This window comes from Corythoichthys intestinalis, chromosome 8, assembly GCF_030265065.1.
Source record: "Corythoichthys intestinalis isolate RoL2023-P3 chromosome 8, ASM3026506v1, whole genome shotgun sequence".
In the NCBI taxonomy this organism is placed as follows: domain Eukaryota; kingdom Metazoa; phylum Chordata; class Actinopteri; order Syngnathiformes; family Syngnathidae; genus Corythoichthys; species Corythoichthys intestinalis.
The window spans coordinates 32,222,869-32,249,357 of NC_080402.1; the positions used below are offsets into that span (position 1 = coordinate 32,222,869).

At 37.2% G+C, this 26,489-nt stretch overlaps 1 protein-coding gene across 5 annotated transcripts in view; it reads left to right on the forward strand.

Annotated features, from left to right (window-relative positions):
- Positions 1-26,489, forward strand: part of LOC130920027 (alpha-1,6-mannosylglycoprotein 6-beta-N-acetylglucosaminyltransferase B-like) — a 252,584-nt gene that overhangs the window by 182,885 nt on the left and 43,210 nt on the right. For all 5 annotated transcript variants that reach the window (XM_057842819.1, XM_057842820.1, XM_057842821.1 and 2 more), the window contains one exon: positions 11,779-11,910. In XM_057842819.1, the coding sequence (XP_057698802.1) occupies positions 11,779-11,910 (132 nt within the window). The remainder of the gene's footprint in view (positions 1-11,778; positions 11,911-26,489) is intronic.

Sequence of the window (26,489 nt, forward strand, 5' to 3'; positions counted from 1 at the left end):
GCAAAATCTTGAGTTGAATCTATCTTTAAATGATTAAACAGTTTTAAAACTTTCACATGTCGAAAGGAGACAGAAGGGAACTAATGCAAAAACGGGAGCAACTTTAACTTTAACAGTTGATTGAAAACATTAAATGACTTCACGACTTCACTGTTTTTTTGTTTTTTTTGGGGGGGGGGGGTGGAAAAAAAAACATGAAAGGTAACACCAGTTACTTTGCCAAGTAACTAATTACTCTTATATTCAGGTAACTGAGTTACTAACTCAATTACTTTTTGGGAGAAGTAATTTGTAACTGTAATTAATTACTTTTTAAAAGTAAGATTAACAACACTGGTCATAAAGATGAAGTCTGCAGAATCAAAAGTGACAAAAGCGGAGATTTTATTCTGCCATTTTGTTGCCGAACACAATTTGCCTGCAACTGTTGCTGATCACTTCTCAGAATTAGCAAAAGAAATGTTCCCTGACTCAAAGATTGCATCGTTAAGTTAATTTTATCAATTGACTTTTTTAATTTATAATTGGACACACTAACGAACTACCTTCAAGTCAAACTGAATTGCGAACTGAAGTGCCATGAAGTGCAGCCATCAAAAGACATGATAGAAATTGCCAAAAGTGCTACATACAATTATAACAAAAGTCGCTATTAAATTTTATTAATCACAATATAGTTGAAGATTTTGATTGTTCTTTGATTGCACCAGGCTATATAAGTTACAATATTACCAATAAATTCATATTACCGTATTGGCCCGAATACAAGACGGTGTTTTTTGCATTGAAATAAGATTAAAAAAGAGGGGGGCGTCTTATATTCGCGGTGTAGACATTATACCTATTCACGACGCTAGATGACGCCAGATATCATTGAAAAGATGTTGTGATACGACAGATCTCAGCCACTCTCTCCATTCATGACGCTAGATGGCGCAAGATATCATTGAAGCGATGTTCTGTCATGACAGATCTCAGCTACTAGTTTAACCAGTTTGCATTATTTTATTGCAATGTTTTTCCTTATTCAGATTTGTTTCAAGACTACAGTTATAGTTAGACTTCATTAATATGGTTAATGCAGTTATTGCAATTTTGTTGTTTTAGCACAATAGATTGGTTCATTTACATTTCAAAAACCAGAAGCCATTCATTTATGAATGTGATTGCTCTTTAGTTTACATATTTAAATGTTCAGATATTAAGATTTGAATGAGGCAAAATAACATGCTTTTTCTCTCAAATATATTGTTATAATCATTTTTTTCCAGATGTCCTGTAATTATTTTCTGTATAAAAATTAATTTTTCAAACTTGAGTCTTGAAAAAGAGGGGGTCATCTTATAATCTGGGCCGTCCTATATTCGGGCCAATACGGTATTTTAAAAATTGAGTTTTATTTTTGTTTCATATTGCACGCTATATACAACGTTGTAAGATTAGTCACCAATTTGTAAGGGCATACGTCACTATTTGTACGGCCAACGGCCTCGGGTTGACATGTATGCATTACACTACGGTTTTATACAGTTGTGACGTGCATGACCTGAGTGGGTGCGGAGAAAAATTAACAGTGAAAAGTGAGCTTGACTCCTGTGCTGATTTTATGGAAGCAACATTCCGTTGCCAGTTTTTGCAAGCGCTACAGTATTAATTTTAATATCTAATTTTAGAACTAATATAATCTAGTTAATTAGACCAACAAAGTTGGTTTTTGTACCATTTTGCAACATAACTCAATGAGCAACAGGTGTCTAGCCAATAATATGACACAGTTCACTTCATTTACGCTATGCAGCCCATACGTGCCGTGCAGGTTAGCTAGCCAACAACAGTGCAGAGTAGTAGAGAACCAAATGCTAACCCCTTATCATAGTGAAAGGAACGGCCAGCAATACTACATTCATCAAGCCAAAGTAAAAAAGAAATGTGGTTCTTTTAAGATGGAATGGCTGTCAAAGTACAGTATGTGCAAATAGAAGAACAAACGGTGAAACTGAGTGAGATTTTTTTCTATTGTTTTTTTTTGTTGTTGTTTTTTTTTTGTTTTTTTTACCTGTCCTGTATAGCTGCTTAGACGAGGACAATAGGAATCTTGAGTGTCCTTATTGTCTGAACAGTTTTAATGTGGGAGTTTGATACACTCCCATTGTGGTTGTTCATTATGTTTTATTTATTAACTCACCTATGACACAATTGGACCTTTTCCAGGCCAAAGCAAGACTCTCCCCTTGCTTATAGCAGGACTCTCACATATAACATAGTGCACATCTCATGAGCAATGAGACTTTTGTCCTTTCATTTTAAGTGGGCCAAATCAATTATATTGAAAGTAGACTAATGCAAATTGCTGCTGTATTTTCATTCTTTTAACAAGCCATGTAATTTTCTATGATCCAAGGTTTTGAACAGACGTAATACTGGTGTGTGGCCACAGCGTACACATCTGATGTTGCTCACAGTGGTCCTCAGTTTGCTCAGGGGGCTTGTGTGTCAGCTCAGACACATGAAAAATTAGAAGGAACATTGCTTGTGTATTTCTGTTTTTATTCATTTTAATTTTATTCATTTAACTTTTATCAGCATTGTATGAAACAACGACAAAGTAACGATAATGATTAATACTTAAAATATATATATACTTGCTGACCCCAAGGTGTGGTATAGTCTGCCCCCTTACATTAAAGTAGGTTAAAGACCTACTTTTTCTAGACTAGCTTATTCTCTGCACTAGTGTAGCCTGGTTTTTATGGTTTTAATGTGTTCGGATTTTTAGGGTTTTATTTTGTTAGCCGAAATTGTTAGTTTTTTTTTTTTTTTTTTTTTTTTAATTACAAAAGTAGTCACTTTCCCTATAACTGGTTAAAGGTCTTACGTCTCAAGTTTTGAATAACTGTTTACTGTAGTGACCACTGTGCCTAAAAGGGTTAATGGTACAATATTTTCCAATATTACAAAGTCTGCCATGAGTCGAGATGATTCAAGTGCTTACAATCAAATTTAATATTATATTATGGAGAGACTAATACAAACATTTAGATTTCGGTGAAAGTAATACAATATATAAGGACATGAAATTAGGAGGCATGTTGTAGTTTTAATTGCTTGTAGGATTATGGCAAGATCCTTGAGCAAAATAAAAAGATTTACGTGCTTATTTATTCCTGTAGTTGATTAGTGGTCTGGCATGGTGGGGGCCCAGATCTGTTCACATTTTTCAATTGCAACAGACAACAGAATCAACTTTGAATTGCCATTGGACGACTCGTGTGGTCTCCTTTCTTCGCCTGTCGCTTATGCTGTCATGTTCGTTGGCCCCACTAGCTCTGAGACTGCAACAACCTGGATAATTGGCTTCCAGGGTGGCCCAGCATGGGGCTGGGCTTGTGCTTGCCCGGGCAGCCGTCATGAGTGTGCGTCAGTTTTGTCGGATATCTCAGTCAAGCGTTCTGATGAGGCAGAATTTGCACATTTGACTGATGACTGATATGCATCATGGTGTTATATTCTATCATTAATCCAAAATGCACTGTAAAATTTTTGTTTGTCATCATTTGAATGATTTCTTTTGTCTTTTCATACTCAGATCCTTTTAGAGCCCCAAATTGATGTTACTGTATACCAATGTACTAATGTACACGTTTGGTAGATTTTTTTTTCTTCCTCTCGCTGGAAACCTTGACTTTGTAAGGCTATGTTTAAAGATCATTTGTAGGTTACAAAAGTGTCGGGGGGGGGGGGTTTATGCTAACGCAAGCATTAACTCTCAATGCTTGTAACCTTTTCATTTTATCGGTCTTTCATCGACTGCTTCTGCACAGGAACAATACAGTTGCAGTTATTAGCAGTACAGTGGAACTGTCAGGGTCAAACACGGTCAGTTCTGCTCGACCCCTGTACTCAAAATCAATGTTTCTCACAGTAAATGATGAGGAAAAGAATTCATCTGCACCAAACAAACAAAGCTGTGATGGTTGTAAAATCTGTTATTTGATGCTAATCTTAAAAATATGCATTTTTACAGCAATTAAAAACCCTCCAAATTAAGGATGCATGATTTTCTCCCCTCCTACAAAGCCAATAGTACTGATGAAAGAAAGTCAACACTGAATTAAGCTCTTTTCACATATGGCTGATCACCGTTAAAATCCCAGGATTTAATAGTGTAACCCTTGTGTGTGAAAGCAATTTCCCGGGTTGACTGACACGGAGATTACGGAGACACTTAACAGGTCGCGTCTTAGTATTATGTCCGGGACTTTCCCGGGACAAAGCATCTGTGAAAGCATGCGTTTGATTCCCGGGTCACAGCACGAAGGCTGATGACATAAAGCTCATGGCGGGCCGATCGTCATTTCCACTTTCTTCGCAGTAAGATGAAAAATCAAACATCAAAATTATCAACAAGGCAAACTGGAAATGGCAAAATTTAACTGAAATTATAACGAAATTAAATTGTTACTTGATTGTAGAGCCGAGGAAGAGAGCCCATCGTCCATCTTTGGAAATGTGTGGTTTATTTTGTTGTCAATGCTAGGCTCCGTTACTGCCGAAACAAGGTTGTACCACAAAGCAGAAAACAACGGAGGGATGCGCTCAAGGGTTTATTAAATACAAAAAAAAAATACATGCAATCACGGAAAAGGGGGAATGACACAATGGATCCGTGACAGTACTGGAACTCGACAGATCAATAATACTAACCTAAGGGGTAGGCAATTAAAAATCGCGCCAGCCGCCCTGCCCGCACAGAGAGCCCAGAGACTCCAATAAATAAATCAAGCCACTTTCACACATACAACCCAGTTTATTTCCGGGACATTTCCCCGTATGTGAAAGCAATGACACGGCTAAGTCTCGCGTCACCTTACACAGGAATTTACCGCGATATAGTGTGAAAGGGGCTCTAGTCACATGGCACCAAGGGCGGATTGGGGAGTGGGAGTGGCACGGGAGTCATTGAAAGACCGGCCCACTTCATGGACGCTGTTGAAAGCCATCCAGCCAGCAACACACGTACCTGTACCTTGATGAAAAAAAAAACTGCATTTTTTTTTTTTGGGGGGGGGGGAGACCGTAGCCTACAGTCAAATAATTATTGTAGTGTAGTGATGTTAAAGCATAGTGATTTTAAAACAAACAGATCATTGGCACAATAAACTACAACACGAGTTAACCATTTATTAGTGAATTGTAACCTGTCCAAAGTACATATGTAGGACTTTTAATTCAAATTTTCTAAATATCAGTATAATAAAAATGCAGTTTTGAGTGTGTGAATAGTCAGAGAGGTCCACTACTACTTTTCACCAGCCTTGCCCAGAACGTTTTCAAAATTGTGGCTTTACAGTACCACAAAAATGAGAATTGTAACCTACCATCTACTATAACGACCCATTGCTCAAGAGAATCACTTAAGAGTGACTTGACAGCACACGTAACGCACATGGAGATGGAGCGGTTTTAAGATTTGGTGACTTTATTTAGTTTTTAAATGATGACAATGGTGGTGTTATATATTTTAGTGTTTTTAAGAGTTGGGAACAAAGCGAGCACATGGAAGTCAACTGCCTTGCCACTCGGTCGGAATGCATTTACCGTAATGCTTGAATTATGCGGGTGCATTAATTTTAGGGTGCGCTCATTTGACCAAGGGAACACGAGCGTCTGCTGTTTTGACTGCAGTTTTCCAACCCTACTTATTTATGCCGAGACCAGCCCACCAACCTACCGGCCCACCAGGGAAATTCCCGGTATTCATGTATGCCAGTCAGCCTTGCATGGCACACTGACAGCTAGGCATGAACTCCATGAAATTATTATTGCTAGATTTTTTTTTTAATCAAAGCTATTTTTAATGTTATTGATTGGTTTCACAACCAAGTCCAAGGAAAAATGGTTCAAATAGCATCTCGTATCTTGTAAAACTTGGGTAACTGGTACCTCAAGGCACCGCTGTAGTTTAACATTTCATACAAGTGGAATAATTTCAGTCAATGTGTTAGTCTAATACTGAATGGAATGACCACAAGAACATTTAAATGTCAAGGTCGGACTGTATGTCGTAATGTGTTTGGACATTCTTCATTTGCTTTGCACCAGGTGTTAGACACTTGTTTACCCTCTGCCAAGATCTAACAAAGGACAGATAGAAAGAAAAGGAGCTGTGTTTTATTTTGAACACTCCTCACTTCAAGACAGCTATTCAATGTAGTTTCCTCAGCTCCAATGCCTTTCAGTCCTCACCAACAATAGAAAGAAGAATAGGCTGCCAATGAGGAGTACCTAGAAAGGTGTTTATGTGCTGTTTTTTCAACTAGTCTTTATTCATTTCCATGTAGTCATCCTGCGTTAAACTTGTTGGTCCAGACCTTATTAGGTTACATAGGTGTATGAGCACATAATGACATGTTACGGTGGCATCTCGACATACGATCGCTTCGACACAGGATCTTTTCGACACCCGACGTAAAATTTGACTCGCTATTTGTTTTTACATCTGTCGACATGCTCGAAATATGACGATTTATGACAGCCTGCAGTTTCTTTGTTTGCCCGCAAGATGGACGCACGGTGGATTTTCTTGGAAGAGAAATCAACATAGGTTCCAAAAATGTTAGTGCAGGTGGTGAAAAAAAGGAAAAGGTGAGGCTTACAATTGAAATGAAGATGGAAATGACAGAAAAAAAATATATGAGCATGGTGGTGTCCGTGAACTTGCTCGAATATGGCCGTAGAATGTCTATGATCTCGATGGTCCTCCTCCGACCTCCGTTTGCCAGTCTTTATAAGTTAAGGTGACAATAATTATTGTGGTAACATCACCAAAAAATCGCCAGCTTTGTCAGGTTTTTAATCATTTATTTCGAACTTGTGCAACACAACATGCCTACTGTCCCCCACAGCTGAACAAAGTGAAAGTAAAAAGTCCCTCTCTCACTCCGTCAAGTCAGGCACACGGTGCGTTCAGGTAAACCACGCAAAACACATCCACCACACTAGAACCTGATTCGTTACATTATTACAGGTATTATTATTATTATTAGTTTATTGCCCCGATTTTTAATTCATAATTTTTTTTTTTTTGCTCCGTGTAATTGCTAATTGCAATAGTACCAGCAACATTTATTAAGGATTTAGTGTCTGTTTTCAGGCTGTGGAACAAATTAATGGAATTTTAATGTATTCTTATGGGAAAATTCTGCTCAACATACGACCATTACTACAAATTAACTTCGTATGTGTAGGTACCACTGTATTTGCATATTATTTAATTCACTTTCATTGACGGTGATAGATGTCAAATGCGTGTAAAATGGGTGGAGCTGGCAGTGATCATTCAAGAACGAGTCATGAAAATACGTTAACGTTCAGTCCACCTCGCTTGATTACAGGCGCACAATCCAAACAGTGTGAATTTATGTAGCGTTGATGCATTTTGTAACAGAGATGTGTCAGCAGCAGCTGTGTGTGTTTTAGTAAATACGCACATACACACGCCACGCGACAACAAATCCGTGATGTTTCTTTCGTTCATTGACCATCTGCTGCTGTTGCAAGGTACCAAAAAGCCAAGTCCTCATCAATCCTCTCTTTTCATCTTTTTGGTTTGTGTATGCAATGCCAAAGGCTGGTGCCCTCCCAGCTTTGCTTTGATTTAACCAACTGCTCTGCGCACGTGATGCTGCCTCATGGAAATGTCACATCTTTCATTTTTTATGTGTTTGTTTCAGAACTGTACATTTCACAAAGGCCTTAGTACTAAGAGGTACATCCAAGGTGCCCTTGAGCAAGGCAATTAACACCCCAATTGCTCCAATGTGTATGACCCCAACAGGTTATGAACAGCGCACAATGAACTAGTTTGTAAATAGATTGTTGTAGACCCTCACAGATCCCATCCATCTCATCCCACATTTGCCGCCCTTCCTTGCGACATTTGTAATAACCAGCTCTCATGCACTTGTGTTCGGGTTTATTAATTTTTACATAAGTGGCTTTCACTGAGTTCACTATGTTAACACCAGAAGCTATAGTGGCCCAAATACATTTTTTTCCTCATTCATTCAACTCGAGTGAGACACTTTCTTGACGGTCTGAACGGGCCGGGTTGCATGATAGCGGAACATTTCACATCCTTTCTAGGCCACTTTCGTATGTGGGTGTGTGCATATGTAATATTTGAATGTGCTTCATGGAAAAAGACTGAACGGGCACGCCAAAAGACCGGATATGACAAAAAATCGGAATTGTGCAGTAGGACTTGCGTTTTGTACCAAGCCTGATTACCTCCACTTTTTTTTTTATGGGGGGGTTAACACTTTATAGGGCAAATGACATATAGGTAATTTATTTTATTTTTATTTTTTTTTAAACTTAAACGTCCCAAAATTTGATGTCCACATACGTGGATGCCAGTCTCAAATACAGTGATTACAATATGATTTTTTTCCCCCTTTTTTAAAATTGTCATTATTTTTCTGTACATTACAGAAGCGTATTGCACTACTTTTCACTTGGGGGAAAAAAACTCCCTTTTTCCTGTGTTATATTTTCATGAATAAATAACTGATTTCCAAATAACGAACTAAATAACTTCATGACTAAATATAATAATTATTATAATTGTAAGTGCCTAAATAACATTTGGATAATTATTTATGTTAGTTATAAATAATTTATTTGGTTCTATAAAACGAGTCGTTAATTGTTATTTGGTTATAGAAGACAGGATTATTATTTGTTTATTTGAGTTCGTGGAACTAGTTCGTGACGGCACGTTTGACGTCATGTCGTACGATATACTGTATGAGTAAGTGGCACGGTGCGTGAGTTCAGTCGGCGTGGGGCATGAAGGAGGAAGCAAAAGAGCCCTAAGAGTTTTTTGACATCTCCTTATTTCTATCTTCTTAGTTGAATTAGTCTCTCTATATACCGTATTTTTCAGACTATAAGTCGCACCTGAGTAATAGTTGCACCAGCCATAAAATGCCCAAAGAAGAGAAAAAAAAACATATAAGTCGCACCGAGGTATAGGTTGTATTTTGGGGGGAAATTTACTTGATAAAGTCCAACACATAGAACAGATATGTCATCTTGAAAGGTAATTAAAAATAAAAAATACAATAGAGAACAACATGCTGAATAAGTGTACAGTATGATAATGGTACATGATGCATGAACAACGAAATGCGAACCTGGCCAGTATGTTAACATAACATAGCTATTAAGAGTTATGCAGATAATTAGAGCATAAAGAAGATGCTAACAAGTTTACCAAACCATTAGTGTCACTCTAAAACACCAAAATAACATGTGAAATGATGTAATAATGTGTTAATAATTTCACACATAAGTCGCTCAAAAGTATAAGTTGCACACCCAGCCAAACTATGAAAAAAACTGCGACTTTGTTTGTGTTGTGGATGACAAGCGTTTGGATTAAACGAATGAATTGAGAATGTGCAGGTTGACTTTTATCTTCCTCGCTTGAGCGGCGGGCGTGCGAGGGGGACAGAGCGAGGACATCGTCAAATTGAACGGCTCTTTTTGGCGCTTTGGAACCTACAATAATAATGACAAATATCATGTTGACGAGAACAAAATTAACACAATTAACATCAATAAAAACACAAATACACACTGGTTATTGTTCCCAATTTGTTTCCCCTGTTTTTTTCATAGTATTGAAGTTATTGCCTGGCTTTGACAATGATGGATGCCCAATTCATTTAAACTGGGAGGATTGGCTGTAAAAACTCATCTGCGGCTGCCAGCCTGTCCCAGTCCAAATTGATTTGATGTCTTGCGCGGTCAATGGCAGCCAGAGGGTTAAACGAGTGCCTTTTAAAGGGTTAAACATTTATTCTCCATTATCAGAGCTCTAAATGACTTTGCCATTTGCATTCTAAAATACTGTGAGAAACTGTCTTTCACATGAAAGCCATTTATACCAGGTGTTGTCTGTCCTTTTAAGTAAATACAGTGGAGCAAATAAGTATTTAGTCAACCACCAATTGTGCACGTTCTCTTACTTGAAAAGATTAGAGAGGCCTGTAATTGTCAACATGGGTAAACCTCAACCATGAGAGACAGAATGTGGAGGGGAAAAAAACTGAAAATGACATTGTTTGCTTTTTAAAGAATTTATTTCCAAATTAGATTGGAAAATAAGTATTTGGTCACCTACAAACAAGCAAGATTTCTGGCTGTCAAAGAGGTCTAACTTCTTCTAACGAGGTCTAACGAGGGTCCACTCGTTACCTGTATTAATGGCACCTGCTTTAACTCATTATCGGTATAAAAGACACCTGTCCACAACCTCAGTCAGTCACACTCCAAACTCCACTATGACCAAGACCAAAGAGCTGTCGAAGGACACCAGAGACAAAATTGTGGACCTGCACCAGGCTGGGAAGTCTGAATCTGCAATAGGTAAAACACTTGGTGTAAAGAAATCAACTGTGGGAGTAATTATTAGAAAATGGAAGACATAATAGACCACTGATAATCTCCCTTGATCTGGGGCTCCATGCAACATCTCACCCCGTGGCGTCAAAATCATAACAAGAACGGTGAGCAAAAATCCCAGAACCACATGGGGGGACCTAGTAAATGACCTACAGAGAGCTGGGACCACAGTAACAAAGGCTACTATCAGTATCACAATAGCATGGGGGTGGAAACATCATGCTTTGGGGCTGTTTTTCTGCAAAGGGACCAGGACAACTGATCTGTGTAAAGGAAAGAATGAATGGGGCCATGTATCGAGAGATTTTGAGTGAAAATCTTCTTCCATTAGCAAGGGCATTGAAGATGAGACGTGGCTGGGTCTTTCAGCATGACAATGATCCCAAACACACAGCCAGGGCAACAAAGGAGTGGCTTCGTAAGAAGCATTTCAAGGTCCTGGAGTAGCCTAGCCAGTCTCCAGATCTCAACCCCATAGAAAATCTGTGGAGGGAGTTGAAAGTCCGTGTTGCCCAATGACAGCCCCAAAACATCACTGGTCTAGAGGAGATCTGCATGGAGGAATGGGCCAAAATACCAGCAACAGTGTGTGAAAAGCTTGTGAAGAGTTACAGAAAATGTTTGGCCTCCGTTATTGCCAACAAAGGGTACATAACAAAGTACTGAGATGAACTTTTGGTATTGACCAAATACTTATTTTCCAATGATTTGCAAATAAATTCTTTAAAAATCAAACAATGTGATTTTCTGGGGGGGGTTTCCACATTCTGTCTCTCATGGTTGAGGTTTACCCATGTTGACAATTACGGGCCTCTCTAATATTTTCAAGTGGGAGAACTTGCACAATTAGTGGTTGACTAAATACTTATTTGCCCCACTGTATGCATACAACTTGGGTTTTACAGGCACTTCTAATAGAAGATTCTTGGCACTGACTGCTGCTACTTATCACTCCCATAATCTGTCAAACAAAAACACTCTCTCTTATGCCAACCCCTGATGCAGCTATTGTGCTTTGTTCACCCAAAATGTACCACACACAGCAAAAAACGTTAGTCCCCATGTAATACTGGTTTACTGCTGTCAGCATTTTGAGAAAAAGCAATACATGCCTGTGAGGTAGTAAACCTTTGATAACTGGATTATGCAATGTTTTTATGTCAACACATTAAGGTTGTACAGCTCGCATGGCTAGCAAGCATGATTAACGGCACATACCATTCATAATGAATGCTTGGATTTTTGTCTGTCATTTCATATTTTATGAGTAGTCTCCTCTTGTTAAAATGTGTATTTTTTGTGTTACAGCTTCCTGGGTGTGCCCCCCGGCCGAGGCAGTTGCCCACTGACTGGCCCGCTGCCTTTTGACCTCATCTATACGGACTACCATGGCCTGCAGCAGATGAAGCAGCACATGGGGCTCTCGCTCAAGCGACACAAGTTAGTGCTGCTGTTCTTTTTTTCCTTGCTGTTAGTTTGAGTGCCGTGAAGAGAGTATTGGGAAATTCTATGTGCTGAATTAAAGGAGTCCATGTACTGTAAATGAGTTCATGGACTTTATCCATTTTGGGGGGAGCATAAAAACAAATCTCACAATTTTGTCCTAAAGATTATCCTGTGTGGAGTTTGCATATTCTTCCCGCGCCAGGATGAGTTTTCTCGGGGTACTTACGTTTCCTCCTACATGTTAAAAGTAGGGCTGTCAAATGATTAAAATTTTTAATCGAGTTAATTACAGCTTAAAAATTAATTCATCGGAATTCATCGCAATTCAAACCATCTATAAAATGTGCCATATTTTTCTTTAAATTTTTGTTGGAATGGAAAGATAAGACAAGACGGATATATACATTCAACATACGGTACATAAGTACTGTATTTGTTTATTACAACAATAAATCAACAAGATGGCATTAACATTATTAACATTCTCTTAAAGCGATCCATGAATAGAAAGACTTGTAGTTCTTAAAAGATAAATGTTAGTGCAAGTTATAGAAATTTTATATTAAAACCCCTCTTAATGTTTTCGTTTTATTAAAATTTGTAAAATTTTCAATCAAAAAAATAAACTAGTAGCTCGCCATTGTTGATGTCAATAATTACACAATGCTCACTCATGGTGTAACACATAAAATCAGTTGGACCCAAGCCCCACCAGAGGGCGCCAAACACCAAAAAACAAGTAACAAGCGGACATTCTACTGTGCTGTCATTTTAATCTGTTTGAGCGGGGCATGTGCGTTGATTGCGTCAAATATTTTAACGTGATTAATTTTAAAAATTAATTACCGCCCGTTAACGCGATACTTTTGACAGCCCTACGTAAAAGCATGCATGGTAGACTGGTTGAACATTCTAAATTGTCTCTAGAAGTCTGTGCATGGATGGTTGTTTGGATAGGCTCCAGCACTCCCGCGACCCTCGTGAGGATGAGCGGCACGGAATATGAATGAATGAATGAATATATCCCTTTCTCCTCGGTCATCAGGCCCCCCCTCATGGTGTCCACGGATGAATATAATTGACTAACAATAGGGCGGATATCAATACAGTCATGTGAAAAAATTAGGACACTCTATGGAAGACTGTGTTTTCTACCATATTTGGTCATACAGGTATTTAATATCAATTTTAGAAATCTTGAGAGATTCAAGTAATATAACTAAACAATTAAAACTGAAAACATTTTTTTTTTTTTTGTAACTATCTGTAAAATGTCATTTTAAATCAATTCGATTTCTGTTGAGGATTAAATCAGGACACCCCCACATTCAATCCCACTTAAAATGGCCTAAATAACACACAGGTGTATCACATCAGCTGCACATGATTAGAACATCATTACCCAGTATTTTGAAGGAGGCTTGCCTTATTTAAACCTCACATTTAGTTTGCTGTGCCACTAACTGTTGAAGTGAGAGAAAACACCATGGTGAGATCAAAGGAACTTACTGACGCCTTCAGAAAGAAGATTGTAGACGCTTATGAGACTGGTAAGTGATCTCGAAAAAATATACAATTAGCCATTCCACTGTCCGGAAAATATTCTACAAGTGCAGGACATTCAAAACAACTGTCAGTATGCCCTGGTCTGGCCGTCCAAGCAAGTTCACCCCGAGAGCAGACCGCAAGATGCTAAAAGAAGTCTCCAAAAACCCTAAAATGTCGTCATTGGACCTACAGCAGGCTCTTGCTGCTATGGATGTGGCCTCTACAATCAGAAAGAGACTTCACAAGTTTAACCTTCATGGGAGATGTGCAAGTAGGAAACCTTTTTTTCTCCAAAAAGAACATGAAGGTCAAACTGGAGTTTGCCAGAGTGAATGCAGACAAAGACCAGAACTTCTGGAATAATGTTCTTTGGACAGGTGAATCCAAAATTGAATTATTTGGACACCAGAACATAGGACATGTTTGGCGTAAACCAAATACAGCATTCAAGGAAAAGAACCTCATACCAACTGTGAAGCATTGAGGTGGAAGTGTCATGGTATGGGGATGCTTTGCTACAGCAGGACCTGGCCAGCCCAGCATCATAGAGCCCACCATGAATTCTATCGTGAATCAGTGGGTACTTGAGGAATATGTGAGCTCATCTGTGAAAAAAAGAAAGCTGAAACGAAACTGGACCCTGCAACATGACAGGGACCCAAAACATGCCAGTAAATCCACCAAGGACTGGCTGAAAAGGAAGAAATGGAGAGTCCTCCAATGGCCAGATCTTAATCCCATTGATATGCTGTGGGGTGACTTGAAACGGACTGTACATGCCAGAAACCCCTCAAACATCTCACAGCTGACAGAATTCTGCGTGTGGGGCAAACTTTCTTCAGACCAATGTCAAAGACTTATATTCATTCATTCATTTTCCATGCCGCTTTTTCCTCACGAGGGTCGCGGAGGTGCTGGAGCCTATCCCAGCTAGATGGCTTCAAATTATTTCAGCCAAAGGGGCGTAATACTAGCGATTAGGTGGTAGGGTGTCCTAACTTTTTCCTCAGTTAGAATATGCATTTTTGTTGATATATTTGGTTTAATGAGTAAAACAATGTTAGTTTTTGTTGTTTACCTGAAATCAAATCACTTTCTTTTCCAGAGATAAAGAAAAACGAGATCAGACATTGATATGTGAACATTTCATGGGGTGTCCTAATTTTTTCACATGACTGCATATTTTTTCTTGTTGTTTGTTCTTCTCCTCGTCAGTCTGCTACCTTCCTTTCTGTCCCCACACAACCCCTTGCTGATCGCTGCTTTATCCTAATAAATAAAACTTAATGAACAACTACAACGGGACTATTTGAAACTCCCATGTGATACCTTAAAACGGTTCAGACCATAAGAAGAACAGTAAGATTCCTATTCTCCGTATCTAAGCAGCTGAACAGGACAGGTTTAACAAAAAAAAATATATATATATATATATATATATATATATATACATATATATATAGTATGTATAGTATGTATGGAATAAATGTATCCATGCACATGTGAAATTCTTTTTTTTTTTCATAGTTTTGGCCCACATTTATGGGAGTGTTTTATAGCATAGTACAGAATACCATTTTAAAATATTGACTTTACTTCATGTATACTCGAACCATGAACCAAATCTGGCCGCAGTGCAATTATATTTGTTCCACTAGGGGGAAAAAATCAAACATCTAACAGAGTTGATCCACACTGCAGTCCGAGCACAACTACTAGTACAAGTCCCGGAAAGCTTTATTTGTGTGTTGCCGTGTCAGTCAAGACTGGCAAAGGCCTCTTCCTTTTCTGCTGCGGTCATGAACATTGTTCTCAGCCAAATTTACTCGGGCTGTCAAACGATTAAAATTTTTAATCAAGTTAATTACAGCTTAAAACTTAATTAATCGTAATTAATCGCAATTCAAACCATCTATAAAATATGCCACATTTTTCTGTAAATTATTTTTGAAATGGAAAGATAAGACACAAAATGGATATATACATTCATCATACGGTACATAAGGACTGTATTTGTTTATTATAACAATAAATCAACAAGATTTAACAGTATTATTATTATTATTAACATTCTGTTAAAGCGATCCATGGATAGAAAGACTTGTAGTTCTTAAAAGAAAAATGTTCGTACAATTTATAGAAATTTTATATTAAAACCCCTCTTAATGTTTTCGTTTTAATGAAATTTGTAAAATTTTCAATCAAAAAATAAACTAGTAGCCCGCCATTGTTGATGTCAATAATTACTTACACAATGGTCATGGGTGCTGAAGCCTATAAAATCAGTCGCACCCAAGCGCCAGCAGAGGGCGGCAAAACTCCATAAAACACAATTAACAAGTGAGCGTTTCACTGTACCGTCATTTAAATCTGTCTGAGCGGGTAATTTGCGTTAATTGCGTCAAATATTTTAACTTGATTAATTTAAAAAATTAATTAACGCCCGTTAACGCGATAATTTTGACAGCCCTAAAATTTACACCTTCCTTGTTGGGAAACAGGACTTGCCGTGTACCACTGTTCATGAGAGTAAAACAGAATGTAGCAAACTGACCTTGAATGAATGTTTCCTTACTGTTTCTGCTCCATTTAAAGTTCATGAGGAACTTAGTCTTTTTTGTTGTTGTTGTTGGCTTGTCAAATATTAAATTCCATTGAAATCGAACTTGAAAAGCTAGTGATAGATAAAATGTAGTTATTATGTGCAGTAGTTTTTTTTTTTTTTCTTGTTCCAAATACAGTTTTTAAGCAAACCTTTCATGTAAAAACACTTTCATTTCATAACAATCTGTGTGTAGAGAGAAAGGAAACAAGCACAATAGGAGTAAATCATTCATTAAAAAGTTATTGAAATAATGGATTTTTAATTGGGAATATGAGTTTGACACCCCTGCTTTAGTTCTTATGTCAGCAAATTGATGGCAAAAGACATCCCATCCAATGGATTGCACATCTCTCACCGTCAATGGCAGAAATTCGGTGAAATAAACTCAACACTCCCACTGACAGAGCGCCTTTTCTTGCTTGAGCGAACACACCACGTAGCGACCACTTTTTGTAGTCTTAAAGAATGAGACAGAGATTTTCTTTTGTCTTAGCTATTCTTAGGGCCAGTTCTGATGTTTCCATGTTCTAATGGGATGTTCAAAGCAGAAGCAAAAAGACATGAGAGAGCATGCCTGACAAAAACAATATCATTGAGATTACAAAATGTAGGTGCCTGCTTATGTATTTGTATTTTACTTGCACATCTCAGAGCGTGCCTAACAGCTTTTGGCATTTCCACAGAGGTGGAACATCTTGGAAAGTAGGCCACAACAGACCAAGGGAACAAAATCCTTTTAGTAAAACAGTCTTCATGTTTTTGCTACGATGGTAGCAATTGACTTTTGTTCTTTTGCAGTTAGTGCAAATGGAAAACGGGAGAAGCACGATGTGACTAGAGGCCAAAAGTAGAACAGAAATAATGTGCAAATCAAAGTAAAGGTGGCGAGATGACAGTGGCACAAAGGGACCGAAAAGCCAAAATAACTAAACAAAAAAGTAAAGTCTTCTACAGGGACATGTCTGGTGGCAAACAACACAGCCATGACATGTATTTTTAAAATCCAATTATAGGCATTACAGAGGAAGCTCTTTTTTTCTCCACAGAACACAACCTGTTTTGCTGTTTCTCTTTTACCCCTACAATGTGTGTGTGTATGTGTCTTCTACAAGCACACAGTCGCACATTTCCCCCAGACTATATGTCAGCGCACAGCAGCAGCCTGAATCTAATTGCTTGCTTAGGACAGCAGTCCTCCGTTAGGGTTTGGAGTCTTGATTTGTGCTTTCTCTAACACATTGTGACAATTAATTTGTAAGAGAAGTATACGCAGCACTCAAAAGAAACACATCAAATGGACGCAAGTCTATGTGGATTCAGATTTAGACTCCTGTGTTTTTTTTTTACAATCTTATCAAGACTTATTATAATGTCATTTTTGGATCATTTCTGTACAGTGTGAACCTCTGCTCCATTTCAGATACTCATGCAATGTTTTTTTTTCCTTAACAGTACAGTTGACCAGCCAACCGCGAGTAGCAGAAATCTGCAAATAACTGAAGTAAAAACTGAATTAGTAACTGCATTGAAAATCCAATGTGTGAACAAAATATAGACATTTTAATTTTCTTTTTTTAAACCCTCTAAATTCTTAAATAAGCATGGATAAAACACCAATACGTCATTTTCACGTTTTGGTAACAAAAGAAAAGGGAAACAGAAGGAAATTTAATTAAGCATGGATAAAACACTAATATATCATTTCCACATATTGGTATCAAAAGAAAAGACAATGTTTTTAAATTGAAAATATTCATGAAAATGAAAAGGAAAAAAATCCACAATATGCATGGGTCCACTGTTCTAATCTGGTTATCTTTATTTATATTTGAAAATATTTAATACATTTTCTGAGATGTCAATTTGAAAAAAAAATAAAAATAATAATAATAATAATAATAATAATTTTTTGTGCAAATTCAAAAAAATATTCTACAATCAATTTCTCTTTTCACCACATTAGCTACTTTTTTTTTTTTTTTTTTTTAATTAAATGGACGCGATCATAAATTATGCCTGTTTTTTTTTTCTTTGACAATTTAACATAGGACGTGCCCATTATCCCACTGCATTTTAAAGATCAGGGCATCCTCAAATTGAGATAATCTTTTCAGTACATATACATTTGTTGGTGCTGTAGTACTTTTCGCCATGTGTATTTGGTTCCTCGGCTCATAAAAGTGAGGAAACACTGGGTTACATTAGTTATTGCTTTATGAGTTAGGTGCAACAGGAGTATATTTTTCTGTCAAACCTCACTCCTACTATATAACATCCTTTTTTCCCCACACTATAGCAGCAGCCATAATAGCTGCAAAGTAATATGTACTCTACCAAGCATTCTCTGAGGTGCACTTCACACTGAGAACCCCTAATATGTATGATAGTCATGCTTCACACTTAGGTTGCATGGATTAAATTTTCACAAAAATTCACTTGGATAAATGGAATTATCAAAACCAAAACAAAAAATATTCTAAGCACTTTAAAAGGAAAGATAAGGTCTGATCAAAACGGCATTCATATAAAACACAGGTGTTTAAAGTATGCAAATTGCAAATTCCTCCAATATCTTAGATAATAGAGAAAATGTTTAAGCATAAAATTTGACAGGATATGGACACTAGGGGTGTGCCATCTAAGGCACTCCACAATTCGATTACGGTTCAGGGTGCTACAATTCGATTATTGAACAATTATCTTATCGATGATCACGATTTTCGATGCATCTTTCCCCCCTACCTCTCAGGATTTATTTTTTCTTACTTTGTGGCCTCTTCATACTTTCAATAAAGGTATATTTGCCAGTATTCATTAATTAAAGTAGCCAAACAAATTGATGTCCGTTATGTTTTATTTCCAATCACCTAATGATCCAGCAGGAACAATGGAAACATGCCTATACAACACAAAGCTGACCCTAAGCTGCGCTTGTTCACAAGAAGGTGCAAAAACATCAGCTGTTTCAAAAGCAGTACTTATTTCTTTCAACAATACAGTACAAATTTACACTGGTGGAATAAATTCCACATTTTCTCGGGAAAAAAAAACAAACTTAAAGTGCCCTTACAAATAAGACTTCTTTTAACCACATAAAAACAACTACAATAAAGGCTAAACAGTACAAGAGGGTTCATGTACTCACCTCTTATAGCACGGGACTTAGCAACACACATTTTTCAATTAACATGACTTGAAACTACTGCTGAACAACTGAAAGGCAAGGAGCAGTGACCTCTCTCTCTTCCCCTCTCGCCCTAAAAAAATAACTTGCGCACAGAAGAGGACCCAAAGCGCGACCACCCGGAGCTTGCTTGTCTCATACACAAATTTATTTTACAGTCTTTTGTACAGGAATAAATCTCTCGCTCAGAAACTTCCGCTGCCGCCATCCTCACCTTGAGGGTCCCTTAAGGTGTCCGGGCAGCAGACATGTCTTGAATTTCATTCAGCTAGCCGCGGCTGTCATTACGTTATTAGGGAAAATCATCGTTTTTTAACATAATGGAATCGTAATCAAACCGTAATGTGTTGAATCTTGATTAATCTAATAATCAATGTGTTGGCACACCGCTAATGGACACAGATACTGTATTTTTTGTTGTTAGTTAATACCAGAGGGGGGTAGAGTAGCCAAAATGTGTACTCAAGTAAAAGAAGCATTACTCTACCTCTCTCTCTGCTTTTCTGTGGTCTATCAGTGCCAAATAAAAAGTAGGAGAGTTTGAAATCTGCACTTTTATGTTAGAACACCAACATGAAATCTCGCTGGCATTAGTGAACGGCCGCCATCTTAAAGCAGTAGACTTTTCAGGAAGGCTCTGTTGTACAGAACCTTCCCGGCGAACCAAAGAACTTTTTATCTAAAATACTCCTAAATCACCAAAATCTTGACTTGAATCGATCTTTAAATGATGAAACATTTTTTAAACTTTCACATGTCGAAAGTAGACAGAAGGGAACTAATGCAATAACGGGAGGAATTTTAACAACTTTAACGGTTGATTAGCAACATTAATTGACTTAGCTAAGGTTGCTATGTTTTTATTTTATTTGATTTTATTTATTTATTTATTTATTTATTTTTTGGAATGAAAAAAAAAACATGAAAGGTAACACCAGTTACTTTGCCAAGTAACTAATTACTCTTACATTCAGGTAACTGAGCTACTTACTTACTGAGCAATTACTTTTTGCAAGACTTAATTTGTAACTGTAATTAACTCATTCACTCCCAGCCATTTTCGTCAGTGCAACCCCCTTCGCTCCCGGCCATTTTACTGGATTTTGACTGATTTTGCAAGGCCCACAGAAGATTCTGTTCTATTGCTATATAAATATGGAACCCACCAAAAGAAAGACTAGACTCTTCTTTCAGCAGGAAAAAAAAGTAAGTTCATATTTTTTTCCATTCTTTAGAAATCAGCATTAGAAAATAGCTTAGTTTGAGCAATTTTCCCATTTCTGATAAAAAAAAAAAAAAAAAAAAAAAGAGAAATTGAGCTTTTTCTGGAAAGCATACATTTCAAACAAAGCTTTGACTTTAACACAGTTATTTTTTGCTTTAGTTACATCCCAAACATCTGAATAATGTTTTCTTTTTACAAAATAAGATAAACAACAAGAAAAATAGAGCTTTTTATAGCAAAGTAACAATTTATTTACACATAACTAACTGAAACATGACTGTTCTGGCCGCGACAGCCGGTTAAACTTTTCCCTTATCGCCGTCTGTCTCATAAAAATGGATTTTTTTGAGTCTCTGCGGGGTCTGCTCGGCAAGCAGCACGGACTCAACAGCATTGTCCGCTGCCCTGGTGGTCCCGGTCATTCTGGTCGGTCATCCAGCGCCTGGCATCCCGGGCGTCCTCTAGGTTGTTCTCCATTCGGCCGGCACCCCGGCCGTGCGGCCCGGCCATTCGTTGCCGTTGAATCGGGTTGCGGGGTCTTACCAAATGTGCTACTGCCCTCCAGTGGCCAGTTTTATTGCTTTAAAATGGATTTTCAGCTTTCTGCTTTGGAGCTAAATCGAATCAGAACCCAGAGATGTCTCTTGTAAAAAAATAAAAATAAAAAACGTAAAAGACGTATAAATACATCTTTGGGACACTGAAACAATTAAAAATAGAACGTATTTATGTTTTAGGGAGCAAATGAGTTGATTACTTTTTAAAGGTATGATTAACATTACTGGTTACGACCCACCTCTGTGTACAACAACAGGTTTTCTATACATTGGAAAAATTTCCCCTCCAAGTAGAATATTTGTTTAAAAACATCAAACACCAAAAGAATACCGCTCCATTTCTTTTCTTCAGTGAACTTTTTACCTCGTTCTTTTTTTATTGCGTTGTTTTTTTTCTTTTGAAAGAAAGAAGAAAAACACTATTCAGGGAATACACAATAAAGTGTAATGTTTGCATGATGAATCCAAACCCAAAGTATCAACCCTATTACACTGACATCAATTATTGCTTTCGATAGTTGGCTGATAATCTTCCTCCAAGCCATGAAGCTCTTCTACTAGACGGTCTAATTTGCGATTGATTCAGCATCAATCTATACTAGTGCGCAAAGTCTCTGTCTATCTTTCCTGTGCAGTGAATAATTGAACCGTACTGCTTGATCCATTAGTTTTCAGCGACACGTCACCAACCTGTTTGTCCATCTGTCCGTGTATTCTCTGTCCCTGCCTGAGTCTGTCTGTCTTTGTTTTCCTTGTCTGCTCCCCTCTGTGTGCTTTCTCGGTGCTTTGCTATCTTTCTCTTGGCTGCCTTTGTCTGTCCTTGTCTGCCCGTCGCGCTCTCATCTCAGTCTCTTTTGGTGTGCCAGTCTTTGTCTGTCAGCCTACCCGTCTGTCGCTATATGGCTTTTTGTGTTTTTTCCGCTCGCTGCCGCGGTATTTTTCTTGTCTATTTGCTTAAATATGTAAAATCATTTTCTTGAACTCTCAAAAAAAAAAAAAAATCATACAAGCTTTGTATGATTGTGAACGCTTAGAAGTCTTGCTGTTTCATTTAATGGTTTCCTCGTTAAATATCTGGAGCAGTTGAATTAAGATTCGAACTGCACAGAAGCCTCATTAATCAATTGTTTTGGGGCTTTGGAACCTTTCAGCTCCATTTAATTACTCTTGTTTTTATGTTTTCAATCATTCTAACTGCTGGCTTTCTAAATGTTGTTGGGATGAGACAGTGCTGCAATGTGTTGCGTTATGAATGTAGTATACTTAATTTATTGGCTTTAGTTTATGAACTTTCATTGCTGTCAGCCCTCCCAGATCAAATGGATTGGACTCCTACCGCCACGAATGGCACAGAATCATGATCACTCACAGTCGCCATTGTCATAAACTTCACATTTGTTGATGATTAAATGATATACCGTAATTTCCCGAATATAACGCGCACTTTTTCCCCCAAAATCAACTTGTAAAATCATGGTGCGCATAATAAACGGGTACATGGATGGAGACAGAAATCTGTTTATATATATATATATATATATATATATATATATATATATATATATATATATATATATATATATATATATATATATATTAGTGCTGCAACGATTAAGCGATTAACTCGAGTATTAGATTAGAAAAAATTATTCGAATTAAATTTTTATTGTTTCGAGTATTCGTTTAATTAAAGTGGCGTTGTAATGGTTTATTTGAAAGTGTTGCATTTAGTTTTATTGATTAAGGTGGATACACTGCCCTCTGGTCTGCCTCATTTCACATGGCTGAATCCAACTGCTTGTTTGAGCTAATGTTTTTTAATGCATTCACAAATTAGCATATAGGTATATTTAGCCGTTTTTTGTGGGAATATATGTCGGAACCATTTGTTAAGAGCAGTGTAAAAAAAAAATATATATATATATATATATACATATATAAAAAGTTAGCATTTTATAGCATTTAAGCAAGCGGACTTTTGTTATGTAAGTTAGCCAATTGTTCTTTTGTTGTATATAGATCCTTTTTTTGTTTTTTTTTTTTATACCGTTTGAGGCTAAGCTCAGGTATTTTAATTTTTCATGTTCCTTATCTGATTACTCGATTATTCGATCTAACAAGTTCATCGATTAATCGACTACTAAAATAATCGATAGCTGCAGCCCTAATATATATAAACCGATTTTTTTTTTTTTTGACACGGCCACGTTGTGTTGAAGAAACGTATGCGGAGACCCGTTGCCGACCATTACGGTACGTGACTTCACCATTTTGTTTCGGTAATACTTCACTCTAATCAGCCGAATGATTTTGTCTGTGTTAAATTCTGCTTGTTTCACTCTTCATAAAGCACAGAATTTAGTTTCTTGTACCCATTTGAGTCGACGTTTATTGCAGCTCCGCAATTAGGGCCATAACAAACGTAAGCACACACACTTCCTGTGTCCGTCAACTATATCGGTCCCTCGGGAAACGCAAACCCAAATAACAATAGTTCCTATTGTTACTGTCGTGTTGACAGTGATGAGCTCTCACGGATTTCCGACTTACGTTCTCACTTTCATTTTACCGTATCAATCCATGGAAGAAACATTTATTCATCATGATGAAATGAGCAAGTTATACAGCAGCCTTTAAAAGAAAAGTCACATCTGTTTTGTTTTCTCCTAGGTTCTGGTAAGTTGGAGAAGTTGTCAAATCATATGACCGTAAATATTGTCAGTTTATGGTAATGTTTTGAACTACCAATGTGCTATGCTTGTGCTGTGTTTCACCAGTCAGTAAAATGACATTTCTGTATCTGTACACAAGCTCTGTTTTCTTGTATTCTTCTATATATTGGTGCTAAAATTAGGGTGCGCGTTATAAACGGGTACAATAATTTTCCCTAGATTTTACATTTAAATTTGGGGTGCGCATTATACACGGGTGTGCCTTATATTCAGGAAATTACGGTAATTTTTTTTTTTTTTTTTTTTTTTTTTTCAGCAAAGTAGTTTTTGCACTATGTATGTCTGTTTATGTGAGCATAAAGAAATACAACAAATAAAAACAAGAAATTGTAAAAATACAAGTAAGCTAGCTGACCTTTAGCAAACAAGTTGTATTGTATTGTTGCAATTGTTCTACCCAGCTATTTTGAGTTGCTGGGTGTGAAACAAAACACTCCCTATCTTAACAAATGCATGACCATATCCAATTGAGAAATTTGTAGACACTCCAGACTAGAGATACACAGATGGAGTTTGGAATATTAAAAGAGTCCTTTTCCAAACTGGCAATGCACAAGCAACACCATCGTCTGAGTCATTTCAAAGCAATTGAAAAGCAACTTGTGCACCTCCAGAAATGAACATTTGTATAAGTATTATCGGTTGTTTGCTCATGTGGTCAAACAAAAAGGCTGAGCTACCGTTTAAACTTAAACGTGTCCAATTAAACGAGCATTCCGTACTTAACATTAGTGAGCAGCCATTTAACCCCAATTTGTCTCTCACTCTGGTTGGATAGAATGTCTCCATCCTTGTGTTCCTCCCACAGGGACGTCTTACACATGGCAAATAGTGTTCACTTTCCGAAAGGATGGTATTTGATATGGCAACTAAGGAGGGGACACAGGATACAATATTTGATTTCTTTTTCATTAATAATTCATTCTGAGCTTTCCCTTGACTTAAACATACAACCTTTCTTTTGTGGGGCAATCGAAATACAAATTTGTGTTGCAAATCCTTTTTACGTTTCAAGCCAGATTTAATGATGGCGTCTACTACATCTTCTATTTGGTTGATACAATGCCACACCTCAAATAGCTGTGCATGGTACATTTCATCCCCTATTTGTAGTGGTAAGTGCCGAGCTACAATCCCCCACCCCTCGGTTGCTGCTTTATTTAATCCTATAAAAATGTCATCACAGAAGCCGGGGCGATGACACCGATGTCTCCATTCGAGCCGCTTCAATAGACCATCAAACAGAATCGTGGCAGAACATGTATTTGTGTTAGGTGTGTGATTGATGTAGTGATACATCTACTGGCCTTGTGAGACCAATTGTAACTCACAATCATTCCCTGTTTCCGTATCACAATGGTCTGTCACAAAACAGGTGGCTTGTTAAGAGCAAACGATCACAATCTGCATCTTTTCATGCAAAGTTATATCATTGTTGTCATTATCGGCATTGTCGATCTAATCCACTTTATGCCTGAGCGTCAAATGACCAAACAACCAGTCTAACCTTTTAAGCGAAGGACGTATGAACACAGAGGTAGTGCAGTTCACATAGACATGCAAGAGTGCAATACTCACAGGCATAATTTTTTATCATTTAGTTCAAGAAAAATGATTACTATTATTGCAGCTTATTGATAATGTGACATGATGCATAAACAATGAAATGCGAACGTGGCCAGTATATTAACGTAACATAGCTATTAAGAGTTAGGTAGCTAACAATAGCATAAAGAACATGCTAACAAGTTTATCAAACCATCGGTGTCACTCCAAAACACCAAAATAACATGTGAAATGATATAATAATGTGTTAATAATTTCACACATAAGTCGCTTCAAAGTCGCACCCCCAGCCAAACTATGAAAAAAACTGCAACTTACAGTCATAGGACAGTCATCTAAATCACTGGCTGCCATTTACATCGCTAAAAGTCCAATCCATTTTGACAAGGATGAGAATGATCACTGCCAGCCCTCCCAGTCAAAACATTATATATATATATATATATATATATATATATATATATATATATATATATATATATATATATATATATATATATATATATATGTATGTATGTATGTATGTATGTATGTATGTATGTATGTATGTATATACATACATACATACATACATATATATATATGTACATGTCACACTTGTTTACCAAATGTTGATATTTTGGCCTAAATGATCCAAAATATGACGTCTGCGTATGTGAACGCCAGGTTTTTACGTGGTTGTTTGTTTTGTTTTTGTTTTTTTGACGTTTTTTTCTTTGACGCTAACATTTTTTAGCGATTTATGATTTAAAAATCTTTCACTTTCTTTCAAGTAGGTACTAAATCAAGTTAAGAAAATTAATTCAAATACATAAAAATAAAATTTAGACAATAATAATTAAAGCAACACTTGGTAACTTTTCCGTTTTGGTCCATTTTAGCAACGCCGGTGGACAAAAGCTTTGTGTTTTGCCTTAATTTGCGTACGACAGAATAAAAAAAGTCTTAAATAGCATTATTATGTGAATTAGAATCATATTTTGAGACGATTTGACTATATAGAACAATTACAGGGCTCTAGCGTCCCCAACAGGAGGATGACGTCGGCAGGGTCACGGTTTCATCTGATTTAGAATCCAACCCATTGAGGGGGAATTATTCAGAACGAGGAAAATGCTACGAAGAGGACCGCAAAATATAATTGTTTCAGTCTCTC